This window comes from Thermobia domestica, chromosome 4 (assembly GCF_964235325.1).
Source record: "Thermobia domestica chromosome 4, izTheDome1.hap1.1, whole genome shotgun sequence".
Taxonomy (NCBI): Eukaryota; Metazoa; Arthropoda; class Insecta; order Zygentoma; family Lepismatidae; genus Thermobia; species Thermobia domestica.
Window position 1 is genome coordinate 332,956,713 of NC_137457.1, and position 19,432 is coordinate 332,976,144.

The window sequence follows — 19,432 nt, forward strand, 5'->3', positions numbered from 1 at the left end:
TTTACGATTTTGTTTCGGGAGGGGCTTTGTTAACTTTCGGGGGGGCTTTGCCTGGAAATGTGAAAATTCTGCAAGATATTTCATTTACTTTACTATTCTAAGTAAGATTTCGGGGGGGCTTAAGCTCGGAAGCAACCCCCCTAAATACGCCACTGGTCAAGTAGGTTATGGAATATTAAAAAATAATTTGTCAAATCCAGGTAATAATTGAAATGTCTTAGTTAGGTATGTAAATGATCACAATCGGGAAGGAGTTCCAGCGGGAAGAAAAGGGCCAGCTACCCCGGTGATCGGGGTGAAATATTGGATAAAGTGAAATATAGATGAAATGAATGCGTGTATATTACTTGTAAATGTGTATAAATGTTTTCGTGTTTAAATGTGATGAGTGTAGATGATGTATGATGAATATTTTTCACTTTAACCACTTCCTCTTCAGCAACTCACTATCTGAGATGTTCACACTTTCACTATGACTGCGGAACTCCAAAGAAAATGTAGGGCCTACATCCCAGTAAGGGTATCGGATTCTGGCTTAACTTTGATTTCACAGTAGTGACTTTTCAGGCTGAGGACCTGTCAGCACTGGTGAACAGAGAGAGAGAGAAGAAAAATACCTTGATACCTTGAACCTTGAGAGAGAGCAAGTTAGTTCACGAAGTGGAATTTCGCTGTTAATAGTTTTGTTTGCTGCTAAAATTGCCCATAAGGGCTGTATATTGTGTACCAGAATACATGTGTTTAACGAATAATAAGCTGTAAGTATAGTTGTATAGCATTTCACACCGTTCTTTGTCCCACTGCTGAATTCTAGATGCCTGTGTCATGTTCAATGAGATAACTGTACAGAATAACAATTCGGGTTCAAATTTATATAATGACTCGACATGTCTGCGTGAAAATAGTGTTCAAATTTGTATAATAATTCGATATATCTGCGTGAAAATAATATCATTATGGCTTTTTAACCCACTTCAATTTTTTTTTTTATCCCGATACCATTATCGAAACAGAGTGGCGACGAAGAAAAAACGATAAGGTAAAGATTAAAATATGAATACAAAGAGAGAATAATTACAGTTATTTATTTTTTATTGAATAAACTGTCTCAGCGTCGTTAATTTCTTATTCGAAAAGTTACGTTGCTGAGTGCAGATTCACTGAAGGAGTCCATAACATTAAGGGTATAAATACTTTAACCCTTTTAAATTCCGGCTTTTTAAAGGTAAATTATAGACTTTCAGTCAAGCGGCTACAGCATCATCTCAATTTATTGCAGGATCATGCTTCATACCACGCTTTTTTTTTTTTTTCCACAATAGAGGAACCTTTCAAAGGATACCACTTACACTTCTCTGTCTTGTTTCTGAGTCGGAAAATGTTGAGAGAAACTGAAATTTTACTCTGAAAAAATATATATATATATTTTTTAAATTTTCAGCTTCTTTGGTTCCTCCATGTGTCAACGTAGAGACCTGAAAATCACGTGAAAACTAGTGAGGAATATACTAAATGTCTGTACAAGATTTCAAGCCTCTATCTTGAATAGTAAGAGCGGGAATTTTTTTTCAATAATCCCCACAATGCTCTAATTACCGCAAAAGACCCTTATCTCAGGTAAAAATTTCCTGAGTCATTCATATTTATCCCAGGATCATGGTTTGCCCATCATTCTCTACAGAATAGAACTTTCATACGGTATCATTCATATGTCTCAATCATGTATCTGAGCCGGGGAAATTTGGAATAAAAGTATTTTTTGGGTTAAAATATTCCTTTTTTAAACTTTTTAACCCTCTGGACACCTCCTATGTTAACGCAGAGATCTGAAAAAAAATATGATAAATGCTACTCGGTAGAGTGAATGTTTGTGCAAAATTTCGATCTTGTGGGTGCAAAAGTAAGCCTGCCATATAATAATAAAATTAGTCCAAACCCACAAAAGAATTTTACAGGATCTCAGGTAAAAATTGCGTGAGACATCCTATTTACACTAGAACGATATTGTATATCTATGCGATTAATTACTTCAATTTTCATGTAGTTATTTTGGGCAACGTCGCTTAAAAGTCCAGAATTGTTTTGATAAGAAGAAGAAGAGGAAGAAAATATGTTGTTGATTTTATATTGATAATCTGGTAATGTGAGGTGTTAAAAAGAAGATAGTTATTTTTGCTTGGTTACTATGACAGCGTAATAATTTTCATGAAGGTTTTTGAGAATAAAAGTTTAATGTTGTTACAAGTGACGTGTCTGATTTAATGTAATTTGATCATGTTGACATATCTAAACATTACACGGAGTATGGGCTGAATGTAACAAGAAGTTAATTGTTACAACCCTAGGACATTGGTTCGCCCATCATTCTCTTCAGAATAAAACTACCTTTCAAACGGTGCCATTCACGTGTCTCCATCATGTATCTGAGGCGGAAAAATCGCAAAGAAAGGGATTGTTTTGGTTAAAATATCCCTTTTTTTCAACATTTTTGCCCCTCTGGACCCTCCTGCGTTATTGCAGAGACCTGAAAATTCCGATAAATACTACTACGTGGACTGAATGTTTGTGCAAAATTTCAATCTTTTAGGTGTAAAAGTAAGCCCACCAAAAAAATAATATTCCCCATATTCCCGTATAATACAGGAACTCAGGTAAAAATTTCCTGAGACCTTCCTATTTATCCTAGGATCATAGTTCGTACACCGTTCTCTTTAGAATAGAACTGTCTTTCAAAGGGTACCATTCACATGTCTGCATCATGTATCTGAGGCGTGAAAATAACGAAAAAAGGAATTTTTTGTTTAGAAAAATATCCTCTTTTTTAATGTTTTGCAGGCAACATTTGGAAGACTGGTGATCTCGTACAACTGGAAACCTTAATCGTAAATGACAAAACGAATGATTTTAATCTGTCCGGTGAGGATTAGCGGACATTTCAGATATTTTATATTTTGAGAAGTGAGTATAATTATTGACATTTCAGAAGAACACGAAAAGAAAGTTTTTTTGGAAACTGAACGTTATAAACCAAGCTCAGAACTTTATGTTATGCGCAATTAAAGAGCAATTAGGTTTGCGATCTAAAAGAAAATCGAGAACCAGTAGACAAGCCTGGCAGAAATCGAATAGATTATTCAAAGATTTTTATTTGCAAATATTGCCAGCAATATCGACATCTACATCCTTCAACTCATATTTAGAGAAGAAACACAAGATCAAAGTAAAAAAAAAAAAAATAATAATAATAAAACAGACCTTTGCAGGTTTAAGAGCTAACAGGAAGTTAATTTCATAAAAAAACAAAACTGCATAATGAATGTCAGTGAAGAGGGAATATGTTGCTATGTTTCAGTTTCAAATGTTTGATTTATTGATATCCAAATTTTAAAATTTCGATCAATGGTTTTTGTGTTTTTATTGGAACTATGCATCAGTTTAGTAGAAGAGAGAATATTAGAGATATATTAGAATGTTAATGAGAATTTGAGTTATTGCATAGTTTGACTTGAGTTAGCGGAAACTGCGATGCAGTTATCATATGCCAGTACAGAGGTAGGAGATGTGTAGTCTTACACGTATAGGTAGAATCTGTGCTAACAAATGACTAGAGTTTACGTAAATTGATGCCGGTTATACTTTTTGGTATTGTACCGGATATTTATCTTGCGTAAATATATTCAAGAATCTAGACAATTTATTTTACAGTAGAGTAAGTCATGTTTGTAATAATTGTACGTGCACTAAGGCAATAAATTAAAGTTTCACCAGATATTTTCAAATGTTGTAGTAGCGCCTTTTTGCTTAGATATTATTGACTTATTTCCAGTACACAAGCAACAGCCCTGTATAATTTATTTCTCGTGTTTTTGTTTATTTCAGGTATTGTGTGCTTAACCGAAGCATTGCATTTTGAATGGTCCACTCTCAGCCGGAAAAAAATCTCAGTTGAAGTCAAGGATGTCTTTAGATTGTTTTAATAATTATCCACTTAAAAATGAAACTAAGATAGGAAATAGTTCTCTTGATTATAGCAAATACAAACTGTGCAAAGAATCGGTAGATAAGTTTGCGCTTCCGAAGTATTCTGAGTCACAGTTAGAATGGAAAGGATCTGCGGTAAGTGGAACGGAAACATATAATGTTGTTAAGGGTTCCACTTCAAGTGAACCTTTGTGGCCCAAATTTAAAAGTGACGTAGCAAATAATGAGCATGATTTAAGAAATGATTGGAAAATAAATTCGAAAGCCATGTGCCTAGTGGAACGTTTATCAACGGCTGGTGAACCCTTCCAAGTAAAAACTTCTCATACCAATGTGATGATTTTAAAATCAAGTAGAAACGATAGTTTATGTATTGCAGACGATTCTAACAGTCATAAATCTGTTGTGAGTTTAAATGTAGAAAAACAAGAACTGCACAAAAATAATGTAGAAATTGTTAGGAATTTCTGTGAAAAATCTAAGATAGGAAATAGTTCTCTTGAGAACTGCAAGTTTAAAGTATGCGAAGAATACGTAGATAAAGCTGCGCCTCCAAAGTATACTGTATCAGAGCTACAATGGAAGGGATTTGCAGTAAGTGGAACGGAAGCATTTAACGGTGTTAAGGGCTGCATTTTAAGTGAAGATTTGTGTCCCAAATTCAAAAGTGACGTAGTAAATAATGAAGATGATTTAAGAGGTGATTTGAAACTAAATTCGAAAGCCGTGTGTCTGATGGAACGTTTGTCAACGGCTGGCGAACCCTTGCAAACAAAATCGTCTCATATCGATGTGATGGTCCTGAAGTCAATGAACAACGATTCTTTATGTATTGCAGACAAGTCCGACAGTCATAAATCTGTTTTCAGTGTAAATGTTGAAAAACGGGAAGAGTTACAGAAAGATAATGGAAAGATTGTTAGGAATAACTGTGACAAGTAAGTATCAGTGTTTTATCTTTCAAGAGTTACCTTTATTAATTTTGTTTTTCCTACAGTTTTAGACATTATTCTTCGTTTATTTATTCCTTATAATATTAGGCTAATGAAATTAGGCACGAAGAGTACAAATAAGATTCCCGTTTTCCAATGTGTATTAGTATAATGAATTCCAAATAGTTTTGCAAAGTTTTAAGCAAACGTTAAATTTGGATAATTTTTCTTTGTGTTTTCTTATTAAATAACGGTTTCATTATTACACAAGCTAGTCCATTTCCATAAATAAGAAGGAGTGGAAGTCTGATGAAAACAGTTATTGTGTTGAAACTGTTACGTGGTAGCGTTTTTTTCCCCTATATATCACATAACCTTGCTCAGTGTGTTATTGTGTATTAGTAGAAAATGGTAACAAGACCTGATAAAATAGTTATTTTCTTTATCTGTTTTTAAACACGAAACTTCATACTTGTTAACAAACTTTGTAAATTGTGTAATGAGCCCTGTACATAACCTGATTTTGAATACGAACTTAGTTCCCCGTGTTGGTGTTCGCAAACATCTATTTCTAATAGACTACGCGGAATTAATATCGGGTTTAAGGACAATAACTTTTTCAACAGAAATTCTCTCTTCTGAGGGAATGGAAAGCCGAAGGTAATTGAACTTATGTGTAATCTATATTAACAGTCAAATTTTCTTAGGTATTTCAAAAGCAGTAAGAGTTTTTTCTTCCATCGTTCTTTGCTCTTTCTTCTAGTACTCATCTTTATGTTACGTTCATTTGGTGGTATGTGTTTTTGTTCCCATACCATATTTCTCTATCCGTTTTTAACCTTGTTACCTTACCACTGAGAAAGAACTAGTTTGTTGTCCAATACTTCTGGAGAATATATAGTTTTTCCGTGGGAGGATATGTTAGTAAGTAAGCATTTTTTGCTTATTTATAAAGCCAACAGTTTCAAAGTAATTTTCGTGAAATGGAAGCGTATTTGTATAACCTATAACGTATTTTTTAACAGATGTTTTAAGACAAACTATGAATAAGCTATTAAATTCATGAAGAAAGAATTGAATTTTTCCTGGCGATGTGATTTTAGTAAGTCTTCTTAGGCTATGAACCAAGTGAAGGTTTTGACATCCGACGTTTCGAATGCAGACATCGCATTCGTCTTCAGGAATTGTAATGAAGAGACAGAAGATGTGGGCATATGCATATACGGAGATTGTTCAATTTATATTTGGCCAATTTCGACTTACCTAAAAATTTAGAAGAATCCATGGCGCCAGGTCCGTAAGTGCTCGATGTGTTTCCCTTGGTTCCTAACAATAGCCTTTCGGCAGCGTAATTTCCACTGTAATATCCTTCTCTGAAGAACTGGGAGGGGAATCTTGTCCTATTCCCTTTGCACAGCTTTCCAAAGTCCTTCAACATCTGTCACACGCCGTTTTCCCAAAGCCTGCTTTAGCAATCCAAATCCACAATAGTCCATAGGACTTGCATCTGGAGATTTAACAGTACCTCATTGAAAGGTATCACCTGTAAGCCACTTGCCTCCTCCATCTCCCTGTAGAATGCGAGGGACGATCGTGAGGTATATAATAAGGCCTTGTCCATGTGAATGCGCGGCATATTGGCGTCAATTCCGTACATTGTTGGAATCTCATGCTCGTAGATCGGCCACATGATCTGGTCCTGAAAATGTTGCAAATTTATTTTGCAGTTCTTCGCCACCCTACGAATCTTCAGTTTACCTCTGTAACAGTAGCCAGTAACGACCATGAATCCTTTTGAAAAGGATTATTTACAGACACAGACCCACCTTCTAAAGTTCTGGGCGCCTTTCTCTCGGTACATGATGGCTCTCGGTTTGCCGCAGTCGGAAAGGTAAATCCATGCTTCATCGCGCGCTACGACGTACATCCAGCTTCGTTTTGCCAGATCTTGTTCATACAGCTTCCGGGCGTTACACTTTCGTTCCTTTTGGTGGGCATCCGTGAGAAGATGTCCGCGAGCTTTCATGACTTTTTCCAGGTTGAGTTGATGCTGTAAGGTCCGGCTCACAATCCCCAAAGACACATCAAGACGATTAGCCATACACTTTTGTGTTGGCGGATTTTCTTGCATTGCCATTTTGCGAAGTTTCCTCTGCATGGTGGAGGCGGCCTTGGTGTCTTCCCGCTTCCTAGGCAACTTCGTTGGAGATCCAAATGGTGGAGCTTCGTTGCCGTTGTACTTTTTAATAACATTTTTTATTCCACTTAAACTGATGTTGCAACCATTCTTCTTGCACTGTTTTCTAATGACAGAAGGACTAAAGTGGGCGTCATAAAGAGCCGCAACATAGCCTTCCCTAAACCGGCTTAGTTTGAGCGGGATTTTGGTCACAGAGCAGTAACCCACACACCTGGAAACAAATTTAACACAACACTGACAACAATTGTCCTGTTTTGTACGTTATTGTCGTCCGCGCGGAAATACAACACCGTTCCGAGGAAGCCACTTCACAACACTGCAGGACGCCACATGCGAGGTGGGGTGTGTCCATTCTTTCCGGGATGGGGAAGGAATGAAATCTGCCAATCGTAAGCCGAACAACTTCTAGTGAGTATTTAGGGTCAAAATAATGAATGGGAGCTTCTGATTGGTTGAGGGATGCTGGCTTGATTGGGTGTTGTAGCTATGATAAATTGTTATGTTCAATGACTGTTCCTTTTTCTGAAAAGGGCCCACCAGATAGGGCTGAGTTGAAATCCATTGTCTCTTTGAGACTGCTCCTGTCCCTTGAGGTAGTTATGATTTCCTTTATTGTTCTGTCCCAAAAGTAGCTGCACTTGGCTATTATGGTGGCATTTGTAAAATCAATTCTGTTCAAGCTCTATGCTATGCTCTGCTAGTCGTGACATTTTCTATTGCTGAAGTCTTATGTAGCTGTTATGTTCTTTGCATCGTTGTTCTTTTGTACGTTCAGTTTGTCCTATTTTATGTATGATCTCCATATTCACATTGTATACGGTATATATGCAGAAGTGCACAGGTTAAGCTCATCTTTCACTGGTTTGAGTAATGATGTGATGTCTGCTGGAGGTTTATGAATAACTCCTGTTTGCCGGAGGTATCTAAACGTTGATGATTCTTTTGCTATCTGGCCAGTTGGTCCTGAAATACTACATGATTTTTCTGGAGTTTTTCCACAGTCCCCACCCTAAAATCAAACTCGCCATGGAAGTGGAGCATTATTGATACCTTTCCTTTCTTGATATTCTTGCTCATCGTAAACTTGACGGAACATTAGGACACAGCGTATATAGAAAGCCAACACATACGGATCTCTATCTCAACGCAAGAAGCATCCATCAAAAGTTACAACGTCTTACAATGCTAAACATCATGTCCCATAGAGCAGGCCCCGTAAGTGATCAGGAAAGTTTACAAGGAGAAACCAACCATCTTCGATGGACGCTACAAGATATTGGACAATGCTTGCAGATACCAATATGGCCATAGAAAAGAAATTATTTGAGTTGTACATCCCGCGGTTATGCCGATTATAGTAAAGGAGACGGCGATGATGAGAAATGAATGAAATGGTGGAATGAAGAAAGTGGTAGGAAACAAGAGAGCCCCGAGAAAGCCGACGAGCACGGTGTTTGTCCACCACAAAGTCTACACGGCGGGAGGTGGGATCGAACCAGAGACCCCAAGCACCGAAGGTGAACACTCTACCACTAAGTTACCGTGTCCTCTGGCCATAAAAAAGGTCGATAGTTTGTAGCATCTCTCTACTACGGTATTGCCTTTCATCGGCCCACACCTCCGGCAAACTCAGCAGAATACTTGGCAGACATAATATAAGTGTTTTTCGTAAGCCTGCACCAAACACCAGATCATTACTGAGACCAGTGAAAGACGACCTTCACTTGCGCACTCCTGGTGTATACCGTATACCATTTGAATGTGCCAGAGCATACATAGGACAAACTAGATGTACAAAAAAACAACAATGAAAAAAAAAATAACTACATAAGACTTGAGGAATCCTAAATGTCAGTGCTAACGGAGCATAGCCTAGAGCTTGGACACAGAATGTATTTTACAAATACCTCCATGGTTCCTAAGTGCAGCAAATTTTGGGACAGAATAATAAAATAAACCATAGCTATCTCACGAAAAAAAAAAAACAGTTTCAGTAGAGGGAATGAGTTTCAATTCAGCCCTTCTCAGGACCACAAAAAGACATTCAACAAAACTTTTTCTCGTAGCCAGAACACCCAACTAGGAGCCAGCATGCTTCAGCCAATCACAAGCCTTATTCATAGCTGTGCCTCTAAATGCTCAAATTAAACGATTTTGTCTTTTAAAACTCGCAACCCTACCCGTGGTCATTCTTTATTATGATTACTTGGAAATATATGAAAAATTGACACCAAATATATTGGAATCCCCTAAATAATGTTTTCAGTTTTTGTGTCAATTGTGACTTATGGCAGACAGAAACTCATTATACTTTCTATGATTTTAAATAATAATCCATTCAATCCAATTCCTGGAACTAGCTAAACGCTCGTTTTTCGTGGTGATGAACTAGGTTTATAGAAACGTTTGAAAGGCCCTAGCCCTCTTCACACTCATTTGAGTATTTATTTCGCTTGAAATGGGATGGTGACTTAACAGATTGACGCAATCTTAATGTTTCCACACGCTATCTTTATTTTGCAACTGTTCCTGTGTCCGTTCTTCTTCTGCCGCTCCAAGTTATTTGCTGGGATATTGTTTCAGGGATTCTTTCTTTAGTTTATTCGTTACCTCGCTGTCATATCTTTTATCTTTAGTCGATGTCTATGCAAGAAACAACTTACGATACGTTATGATTTTTATCGTTGAAAAATATGTTATAATGCACAACAAAGTAAAACGGATAATACACAAATATAGTAATTAAGGAATTAGTTTTGCCGCGTGAAATTTTAAACTTCCGCTTACGTCGTTGTTATTATAATGAAAGTTACAAGACGAAAGTCCAATTCCAGTTCAATACTATGTCAAAATTTTAATCCATGGGTACAGCTATTCGGACTATGTTCAAACATTCACAAAAATGATATACATTTTTATTTTTATAAATTATATACTTCGAAATTTAACATCATTTTATGATGGAATTTGATAATCAGATTTCGAGTGAAAATCATTAAATGGATAAATTGCTCTGAATTTCTTAGGAATCGATAATAGCGGTATATTTTAAATGTTTAGGCAACATCTGTGAAATGCATTTGATGTTTTAGCGATAAAATATTGAGCCAGGCATTGGTCACTGGAGTATGACAGTTTTCGTATTTCGAAATGTCTGTTATGAAATGTTCTGCTAGTAACTATTTGTGAAATGTAGATATAGTCCTTCACCAAATTATTTAAGTAAATTTATTGAATATTTTACTGAATTTTGATACATTAGGAACATCTGAGAAGGAAATTATTATCGTTTGCAAATATGGCTAAATCAGAAACTTTTCTACGTTAATAGAATACCATATTTAAACCCATTGTGCTGAATATAAATTATAGATTTAATGTATTTCAGTTTCAAGACTTCGTACCATGTATTTGTCAAAGGTCTGAAAGTAGTAAAACTTGTAAACTTTTCGACATTAAGATTTAAAAAGTAGGAGTCAGTATACTTAAAACTTGTATATTTGTCGACAAGTGTTTAGTATTTTATCTTTACTTTAGATATTCCTTAGATATGTAGGAGAATTAGGCAAGATTACTTCTTTTGACATTGTACGAACTTGTTCGGCATGACTTACATTTGATATATGGAAGAAGGAAAATATTGTTTACATATAGTATCAATAAAGTTTAAGAAATAAGATTTCTTATTTTGGTATACGGTTCGTTATTAGTTGTTTATGATTCTCTTATTGTTCGTTTAGAATGCATTAAATTTGAATAATCATTTTTTATGTTTTAGTGAATATGGTAAGAGAAGATTTTCGCTTTCTGAAGTGACCGACCTGGGATATACGAATAAAGGGAGACATTCATGTGAACAATGTGGTGGAACATTTCTAAGCAATCTTGATCTGAAGTCACACAGAATACTTAATACCAATAGAATATCTTATTCTTGCAAGAAATGTGGTAAAATATTCCGTTACAAGTGCAGTTTAAAAAAACATACTTTGTCTCATGCAAGACCGAAATCACATTCATGTGACCGTTGTGGTAAATGTTTCGATGGGAACAGTAAATTAAATATTCATATGCGAAAACACACTGGTGAAAAACCATATACATGTGATAAGTGTTCAGGAAGCTTCGCTTCGAAATCTTCGATCAGAACTCACATGCGAAGGCACACACTTGAGAAACCATATAAATGTAAGTTATGTGATAAGGAATTCCGTCACAGTGCTGCTGTGCGAACACACATGTTAATGCATAAAGATGAAAGGAAATATAAGTGTGAAATATGTGATAAAACTTTTAGGCAAAAACCTCACTTAGAATCTCACAAAGTTACACATACTTCTGAAAAGCCTCACGTCTGTGAACAGTGTCATATGGCCTTTAGTCTAAAACAGTCGTTGAAATCGCATTTGAAAATCCATTCAGGTAAGAAAGCTTTTTCTTGTGAGAAATGTGGAAAAGCATTTTTTATCAAAGGTGATTTAAAAACTCACATGCTAATTCACACAGATGATAAGCCATATTCTTGTGATCTATGTTTCAGATCCTTTCGTATTAAGCAATGCTTGGTACAGCACATGCGACTTCATTTAGGTATTAAGCCAATTGTTTGCGAGAATTGTTCTATGAGGTTTAGTGTGAAATCTGACCTGAGAAAACATATGATTGTTCATTCAAGTGACAAACCGTACACATGTGAATATTGTGGAAATTATTTTCGCCAGAAAGGTACTTTGAAATGGCATCTCTTAATCCACAAAAACGAGAAGTCGTATGAGTGTGAAGAATGTGGTAAGAGGTTTCGTATGAAAGGAATATTAAGACAACATCTCTTCACTCACTCATCTGAAAGACCTTTTCCTTGTCAGATATGTATGAAACGTTTTCGCCAAAAAGAGAGTCTGAAGAAGCATATGTTAATACACACCTCAGAGAAGCCATTCAAATGTATTGAGTGCAGTAAATCATTCCGTCAAAAGATTTTTTTAGAAAATCACATGTTTATACATTTAAACCAAAAGCCTTATTCGTGTGATAAATGTGGTAAGTCCTTTCGGCAAAATGCACACTTAAAATATCATGCATGTAGATACTCTAAAATGTAAGCCGTAATTTTGCTATCTGTATTTTCATTTTACTTCTTACATTGCTAACTAAAAATATAATTTATGTATTAGTAGCGTTGCCACACTTAAATAAATTAGATTCCTGTTCATATTAGAAATGCACAGATTGTGTAATGGTTCTAATATAAGAATCTGTGTATTAACATTAAAAATAGTAAGGCGTATTGATCTTGTGAATGTGTCATATTTGTTTGAGTATGTTTGAATTGTAATTTGGTAGCGTTGTACAGTAAATGCATACGGGAAGTTTTTAAGTTCAGTTGCAAAGAAATAGTACACTACATTTCTGTGACATATTACATTCACTACTAATGAAGAAATATGTATAAATGTGTTAATGGGTAAATACAAGGTCTGTCGTGAAAGTAATGCCAGTGAATATATTCTGACGCGACTGTACATCAGAGCTTGGTCTAACCGGTTGGAGCAGGTATCGATGGTACCCAGCTAAGCAACGCATCATCGCTTAGTGTGCTCCGAGCATTCGGAGAGTGAAAATGTGCCTGTCCGTGATGGTTATTATTGATCTTATGCAAGCGAAAATGCTGCGCTCGTTAGAACAAATATTTGCGTTTACATTTTGCGTGAAAGTTGGCAAAACCGCTATGGAAACTTATTGTGATGGAGACTACTTACAAAGAACATGCCCTGTCACATCGGCAAGTGTTCCGATGTCACAAAGCCTTTTTGGAAGGCTGGGAAGAGGTCGACGACGAGGTCCGCGTCGGACGACCACCACGGCTACATGCAGAAGGTTTGCACAAAAATGGTTCCAAAAGTGCTCAATGAGAACCAAAAGTCACGCCAAGTTAAAACGTGCCTACAAAACTTCGACATGTGCGAACATGATCGAAAATTTTTCCACAACGTAATTACATATGACTTCAAGACCAAAATGCAATCATCGGAATGGCGCACCCCTCTCTCTGAAGAAAGCCAGGGTGAGCAAATTAAAGATCATGCTCGTCATGTTTTTTTGACTTCCACGTACTGGTTCATCACGAGTTTGAAGAAGCCCGTGCCACTGTGAATTCCAAATTTTATGTGAAAGTCCTCAAAATACTGAAACGCAGGGTTCAACATATCCGGCTGGACATCACAGAAAACTGGAAGTTGCATCATGATAATGCGTCGGCCCACAGGACCTTCATGGTCACCAACTACCTGGTCAAAGCAGGAGTGCCTACGATCCCCCAGCACTTGCATAGCGCGGACTTGGCTTCCCCGGCCTTTATCTCTTCCCACCTATCAAAATACCACTGAAAGACAAACATTTTGGAACAGTAGACGGGATCAAATCAGCTTCCGCAGCATCATTAAAGGACGTTCCACAGGAGAACTACCACAACGAAGTCTAGAGCTACAAGTCCCGCTGGAGCCTATGTATCGACGTACAAGGAGACTATTCTGAAGATTTTTAAACACATGTAACGATAAATTCAATAAATGATTTTCAATAGACTTACTGTCTTTCAAAACAGACGTATTGTAAATGAGATTTTTTTTTTTACAAAATTACAGTAGAGTACACATATATGTAGAATCACATTTATTAGAAGTATATATTAATAGGTACTTTCTTCACTTAATCAATACCAAAACCAGAATTCGCAGTGTACTTCTACAATTTTCGCGTTATTATAGACTTGAAGATAGAAAAGAAATATATTGTTTAGATGATTAATTGATTACAGAAAACGGCCTTTTTATGAATTACTGTCTCTTTATACCAGACGACGTTAAAACAAGGCTCACGTCGACTTAGTGTTAGAGCGCTTACATTTTGCGCACGGGGTCGCTGCTTCGCTCCGTGACCAAGCAAGTGTTTGTTGTCGAACATCGTATCCATGGATTGTCTCGTGGTTTTCTGGTTTCCTCCCACCAGTGACTCCCCATTTTGTATCTCTTTTCACGAATTTTAGCATCAACTTCCTTAATGATCTATCGCTTTTACTCTTACGTGCTTGGTCATTTGATGATAAACTAAAAGATTTCGTAGTAATCCCGTGTGGTGTAGTCGCTAACACTCGGCACTGGTATGAGCGGCCACTCTTTTGAGGAAGGAACACTGTTTTCAGAACAGCCATCCTGAATGAGGTTTTCTTCATTCATACCAGGCAAATGCCGGCAATCTACCTAAAAAAAATGGCCCCGGGCCGCTTTCTTCCTTTCCCAATCCTTTCTCCCTTCCCTTTCATTGGATAGTGTGCTCGCCGAAAACGTCGTTCCTCATATACACGAGAAGCTAAATGGGCTTAGATGGTCAACAGCCCAGAAATATAATTCCTGATCTTAATCCTGAAAGATTTTACGTTAGAAGAAAAGATTAAATTTGCCACCTCCGATTTGAATAGGGGTTGAAGTAAAACTGTACATATTCTTAGATTAAATTGATTCGAACAAACCACTTACCGTTGGTTTGTAGCGTTTTTATTCTATGTTGGTCAGTATTCAACGAGGTAGTCGTAACAGATTTCTAAAATTTCGGCTTTTAGTAGAGACGTGATGATGGAAAGGAAATGTACTGTTAAGACGCTTCATCTAATGTAGCAAATCGCTTCTCCGTCTATTATCGTTTCTACCCTACAGTGAACTACGATAAAACTAAGTTGTTGACTTCTGGTCTTTCTGTTTTGAGTAGGGATTAAGAGAAAAGTACCTATTGTTAGAGAGGTAACTCGATTCTATAAAGATACTTGTACCATTTATCTTTGCTCTACGTAGGTTAATATTATAACCAAAAATCTTAGTAGATCTCCTCTGATTTATGTTTCTATCAGTTGAAGCAAAGACACAATTAAGGAACGTAATCAATTGCCGGTAAAAGCTCCTTTTTATCTAATACCCTTTCCACTCCACGTCGATTTATGTTAAAACTACTAGTGAGGATTTGTCGTTTTTGGTGTTACTGAGTATAACAAAGTTGGGATGAAATACATCCTTCAGATGCTTAATCAATTGGAAAAAATCAACTCTCGATAACTGATACTGTTTTCACTCCATAATAATTAACATTAAAATTAGGAGTGGTTTTTTGTATCACTTCCGCTCCTAGTAGGAAAATTAGACAGGTAATTAATTTTTAGAACGTAATTTCTTACAGAATATTTCTTCTCGCTATCTTTTATGTATTTGTCCTAGAATATCAACATTAAAAGAGGAAGTGGTTCATTTTTCATCTCCGATTTGAATAAATTGTTAAGAGACATTGTACCTATTTTTAAATACATTTTGATGATTGGTTTGTCGCTATCTTTTAGAAGTTCTCTTTAGTGAAGATTATCATTGATACCGGAAGTCGTATTTGATTTCAAATATTTTGGGTTCTGTAAAGACTTAAGAATGGAAATATAGTGTTGAGATGCTTTGTCGGTTACAGGAAACCGCTTCAATATCTATTTCGATTTCTAATGTATAGCGATCAACTTAATATGGAAGTGGTAGTATTTCTGTCACTTCTGGTAGTAATTGTGAGATTAGAGCGGAGATGGAATTATTATTAGCATACTTCATGCTAGTAGAAAACAGATTTTCGCTACATATTACAATTTTGACCCTATAAGGATCAACTTAAAAATTGGAAGTTGTTTCTTTGTGCAACGTTAAATAGTGGTTGATTTCTTCAAGTTCTATTTTAAATAAAGGGTTAAAAGAAAAAATGCACTTATTCCATAAAAGGTTAACATGATTCAAAAGAACTAATTGTCGCTTGTGCTTAGTGGTTTAATTCAAATAGATGAATAGTGAAACGGAGGTCGTAGGATATTTCTACCATTTCTAGTTTCACTAGACACCGGCAATTGTGCAGTACTATGAAGTTATTGTAAAGTTATTATGCCTACATATACAGTTGATTTTTAAATTAATGTTAAAATCGAATAATTCTATAAGGAAAACCAACAATTGGCAGATCTTCCTTCAACCATAACGCCACTTCCTTTAGATTGCACAAACCTTCTTTGTTGTACGGCCAAAAGCATCATTGTCTTTCTGTCAAAACTTGTCAAATACTTCTTGTGGTAGATTGTATTGTGAGACTCTTAGAATGAGGTCATCACCAGAGCCACTGCCATTGAAGGCTAGGATTGTCCCCAGGTGGACTGGCATCTTGGACCTGCAAGAGTTCATCACCAGGCCCTCACCAAACTGAGTTACGAAAATCACTTTGTCACCCCTTTCAGATTTGATTATATATGAAATCAATCTCATTAGTTTGATTACACCTGCAGTAGGAAGTTACACTATTTCGGAGAAACTTCTCATCGAGTGGAACCTCTTCAACATCGTTGGCAATCGTATAATTAAAGGAACTGCCTTTTCTATTTCAGAAGTTAAATCCTTTCCCTTCTCTACCAACTTTACTATCTCCTAACCTATTTTTTTTATCATTTGGAATTGTTGCGTTTAATTGAATAGTGACTTGGAAGAAATAGAAGCAGATTCTATTTTCTCCTGAACTTACATATAACTACCACCGTCTGACGACATTCAACTTTATATTTCGCTATCATTTCAAAACATGGCTGCCTGGACAAGAGAAGCATCAATCGTATCAATAAAGTCATACGAAAAATAGTTTTTTTTTCTTTGCAGAAGTGAAGCACGATTAAATTATTTAAAAAAAACTTCAAGAATAGAAGCCTTGATGAAAGAATGAAGTTAGGGAAGCAGTGTCTGCCCGAACACAATATGTATGAACGAATGTAATTACATTTTTGAAAGATTAGAAAAAGTTGATTTAAGTAGATTGTGCAATTTCTGGGCCAAACGATACTGTAAATATTAAAATAAAACAACGAGTTAACAGTCATCAATGTTGTGTATCCTTCGTGCAATTTCAGGGAACGGTTCTAGAATGCTGCCGCATTACAGTGTCCGGATATAGTGCATGAAAGGAGTCTTCGGCGCGGTATAAGTTTACTTTATGTGGTATGTAGGTGTCTTGTGGGTAGCGAGCTCAGTGAATACCCTTAGTACCTAAAGTAGAAATTTGCTCCTCCTCTATTTTATCTTTCCGCGCCTAACAACTCCCCTTAAATACGTATTTGGATAAGTGCTTTGATTTTTAATTTTAGAATCTGGTTGATGCAAGGATCTGCAAACAGTTTTTCAGTTGATAGAATCTCCGTCATGTTCGTATCTTGCTTTCGAATTTTCGAAGTTACTAACTCTAGAAGTGTATGGAATTCTGAATAGTCCATTCTGTAGAAATCTTTGTAGGAACGAGGATCTTCTGCAAGTAGTTCATTATCCACCATTGAAAATAAGGTGCTGATTGCCCTGTAAGTTTTCAAGGATGTTCCAAAATAGAGGATGTTTCCATATGTATCTTCATTTTATTATCTCGGTGAGGCCTAAAAGCAACCTCGCGTCGGCACAACAGCCGAGTCTGATTGACTACTCTCGTTTCCGCCATGAATGTTGGCTCTAAACATTACGATCTTATTGGCGCGGAGCAGGCAGAGTATGAGTGGCGAAACTGTAACGTATGGTTTCACGATTTTGTTGTATAGGGAGATCCATTACTTTATAACATCCTTGTAACACATTCTTCAAGTGTTTTTCGTCTGTTTCATAGAGCGGCGAGGAGAGGCTCTGCTGGTAAAATCTATTTAGTTTTGAGGACTCTCTAAGATTACTACATGACCTCAGGATATAAGGAATTATATGGAAGTTTCAATTAGGTAATACTGTCAAGTTGTAACCTGAGTTGAAGCCTTAGTTCAGGTCCACGTGAGAAGGGCTTAGCAGTGTCGCGTAGTGTGCTGCTGTTGGCTATATTGCTGGATGGGAGTAGTATACATACTCAGCAGTATACATACGGAAGCGAGGATATAAACACTGAAAATTACTTGTCTAATTGTAAGGAAAATACCCTTTTTTATGGTGGGAAGAAGTTATATTGGGCAATAATTGATGGCAGAACCTGATCGTTGATGTCAGTGGTAGATGTGCCATTCCGTTTGATGCTTCCGTACGAACAACTCGAAGAAGGCCAATGCTGTGAGACGGGGATCACAGAGCGAGCAATGTAATATTCCTTATCTACTAAGAATATAACTGACTTCTCAGCGTTTTCGTTCCCTGGGATCTCGCAACGAGACCGTGTATGAATTAACGTGACAACTTCATAACTGTTTTGTAGGACTCGAAGCTGTTTACGAATATTAATGTGTAGTCATGTATTCGCAAACGTCCATGGGTTGCTACATATTCATGGTAGAGCACTAAGACTGTCACTACAAATACCAACGACAGGTAATTTCCGTTGAAAAGCGTCTTTCAATCCTGTGCAAATTGCCCAGGTCTGCCAGATAAATTGATATATTGGGAGAAGTTTGAGAGTCTGTGTGTAGTTTAGGGCAGCTATATATATTCTTGCTCCAACCATAAATCCACAGTCAGTATGATGTTTAGAAGCGTCCGTGTACACGAGAATAATATTTGGAAGTCTAGTTTTATCTGGTGTTTTCGAAGATCGGGTACTATTTGAGGGTGGGCATGTTTGAAAGAGAATGATAATTGATCAAGTTTGGGTAGTATATACGTCTTGCATTCTGCGTAGTACACTGTATGGCAGTTTCATTCCTCGATATAGTTGGTTTAGTTAAGTATAAATATGAACTTAATACTAAAATGGTGGATAAAGCCAAGCTAATTGTTTATGGTAAGGACGTCTGGTGTGGAGATTACTATTTCATAGCAGATGTAATTTTAGAAATAATAATGAAGAGATACATTAGATGCGTTGTAGGAGAAATTTCTTAACCATAAAGTATGCTTTTACCGAAAAAGGAATGATTCCAGGTCTTTGGTTGTCGGAAATGGGAATGGCACTAAGACTGACGTCCAATTGTATACGCTACGTGGCTTAGTTTTACCTCTCTGAGACTAAAATATAGCTGATAATTATCCTAAAATACTGTAGAACATTCCTCTGTATATGAATTCCCTCCAGTATTAGAATTTATTTAAATATATATATATATATATATATATATATATATATATATATATATATATATATATATATATATATATAAATGAATCTGTATGACTGAAAGGAAACAGCTGAAAATTATCCACAGATGTGGAACAGAACGAACACATTACTATTATAGGTTTAACTAAAATTGTGAGAGAAGAGGGGGGTAAGTGCCTTAACTAATGGACTCACAGTGGTGGAGGACAGAGCG

At 36.5% G+C, this 19,432-nt stretch overlaps 1 protein-coding gene across 2 annotated transcripts; it reads left to right on the forward strand.

Annotated features, from left to right (window-relative positions):
• Positions 1-497: 497 nt before the first annotated feature.
• On the forward strand, positions 498-12,334 carry LOC145684467 (uncharacterized). Of its 2 annotated transcripts, XM_081756895.1 has the most exons (4): positions 498-758; positions 2,836-2,958; positions 3,880-4,919; positions 10,892-12,334. In XM_081756895.1, the coding sequence occupies exons 3-4, from the start codon at positions 3,958-3,960 to the stop codon at positions 12,213-12,215; spliced, it is 2,286 nt and encodes a 761-aa protein (XP_081613021.1). In that variant the 5' UTR covers positions 498-758; positions 2,836-2,958; positions 3,880-3,957; the 3' UTR covers positions 12,216-12,334. The 2 variants fall into 2 exon arrangements, with proteins under 2 accessions (XP_081613021.1, XP_081613020.1); XM_081756894.1 differs by lacking the exon at positions 2,836-2,958 and having other exon boundaries at positions 500-758.
• The last annotated feature ends 7,098 nt before the right edge of the window (positions 12,335-19,432 follow it).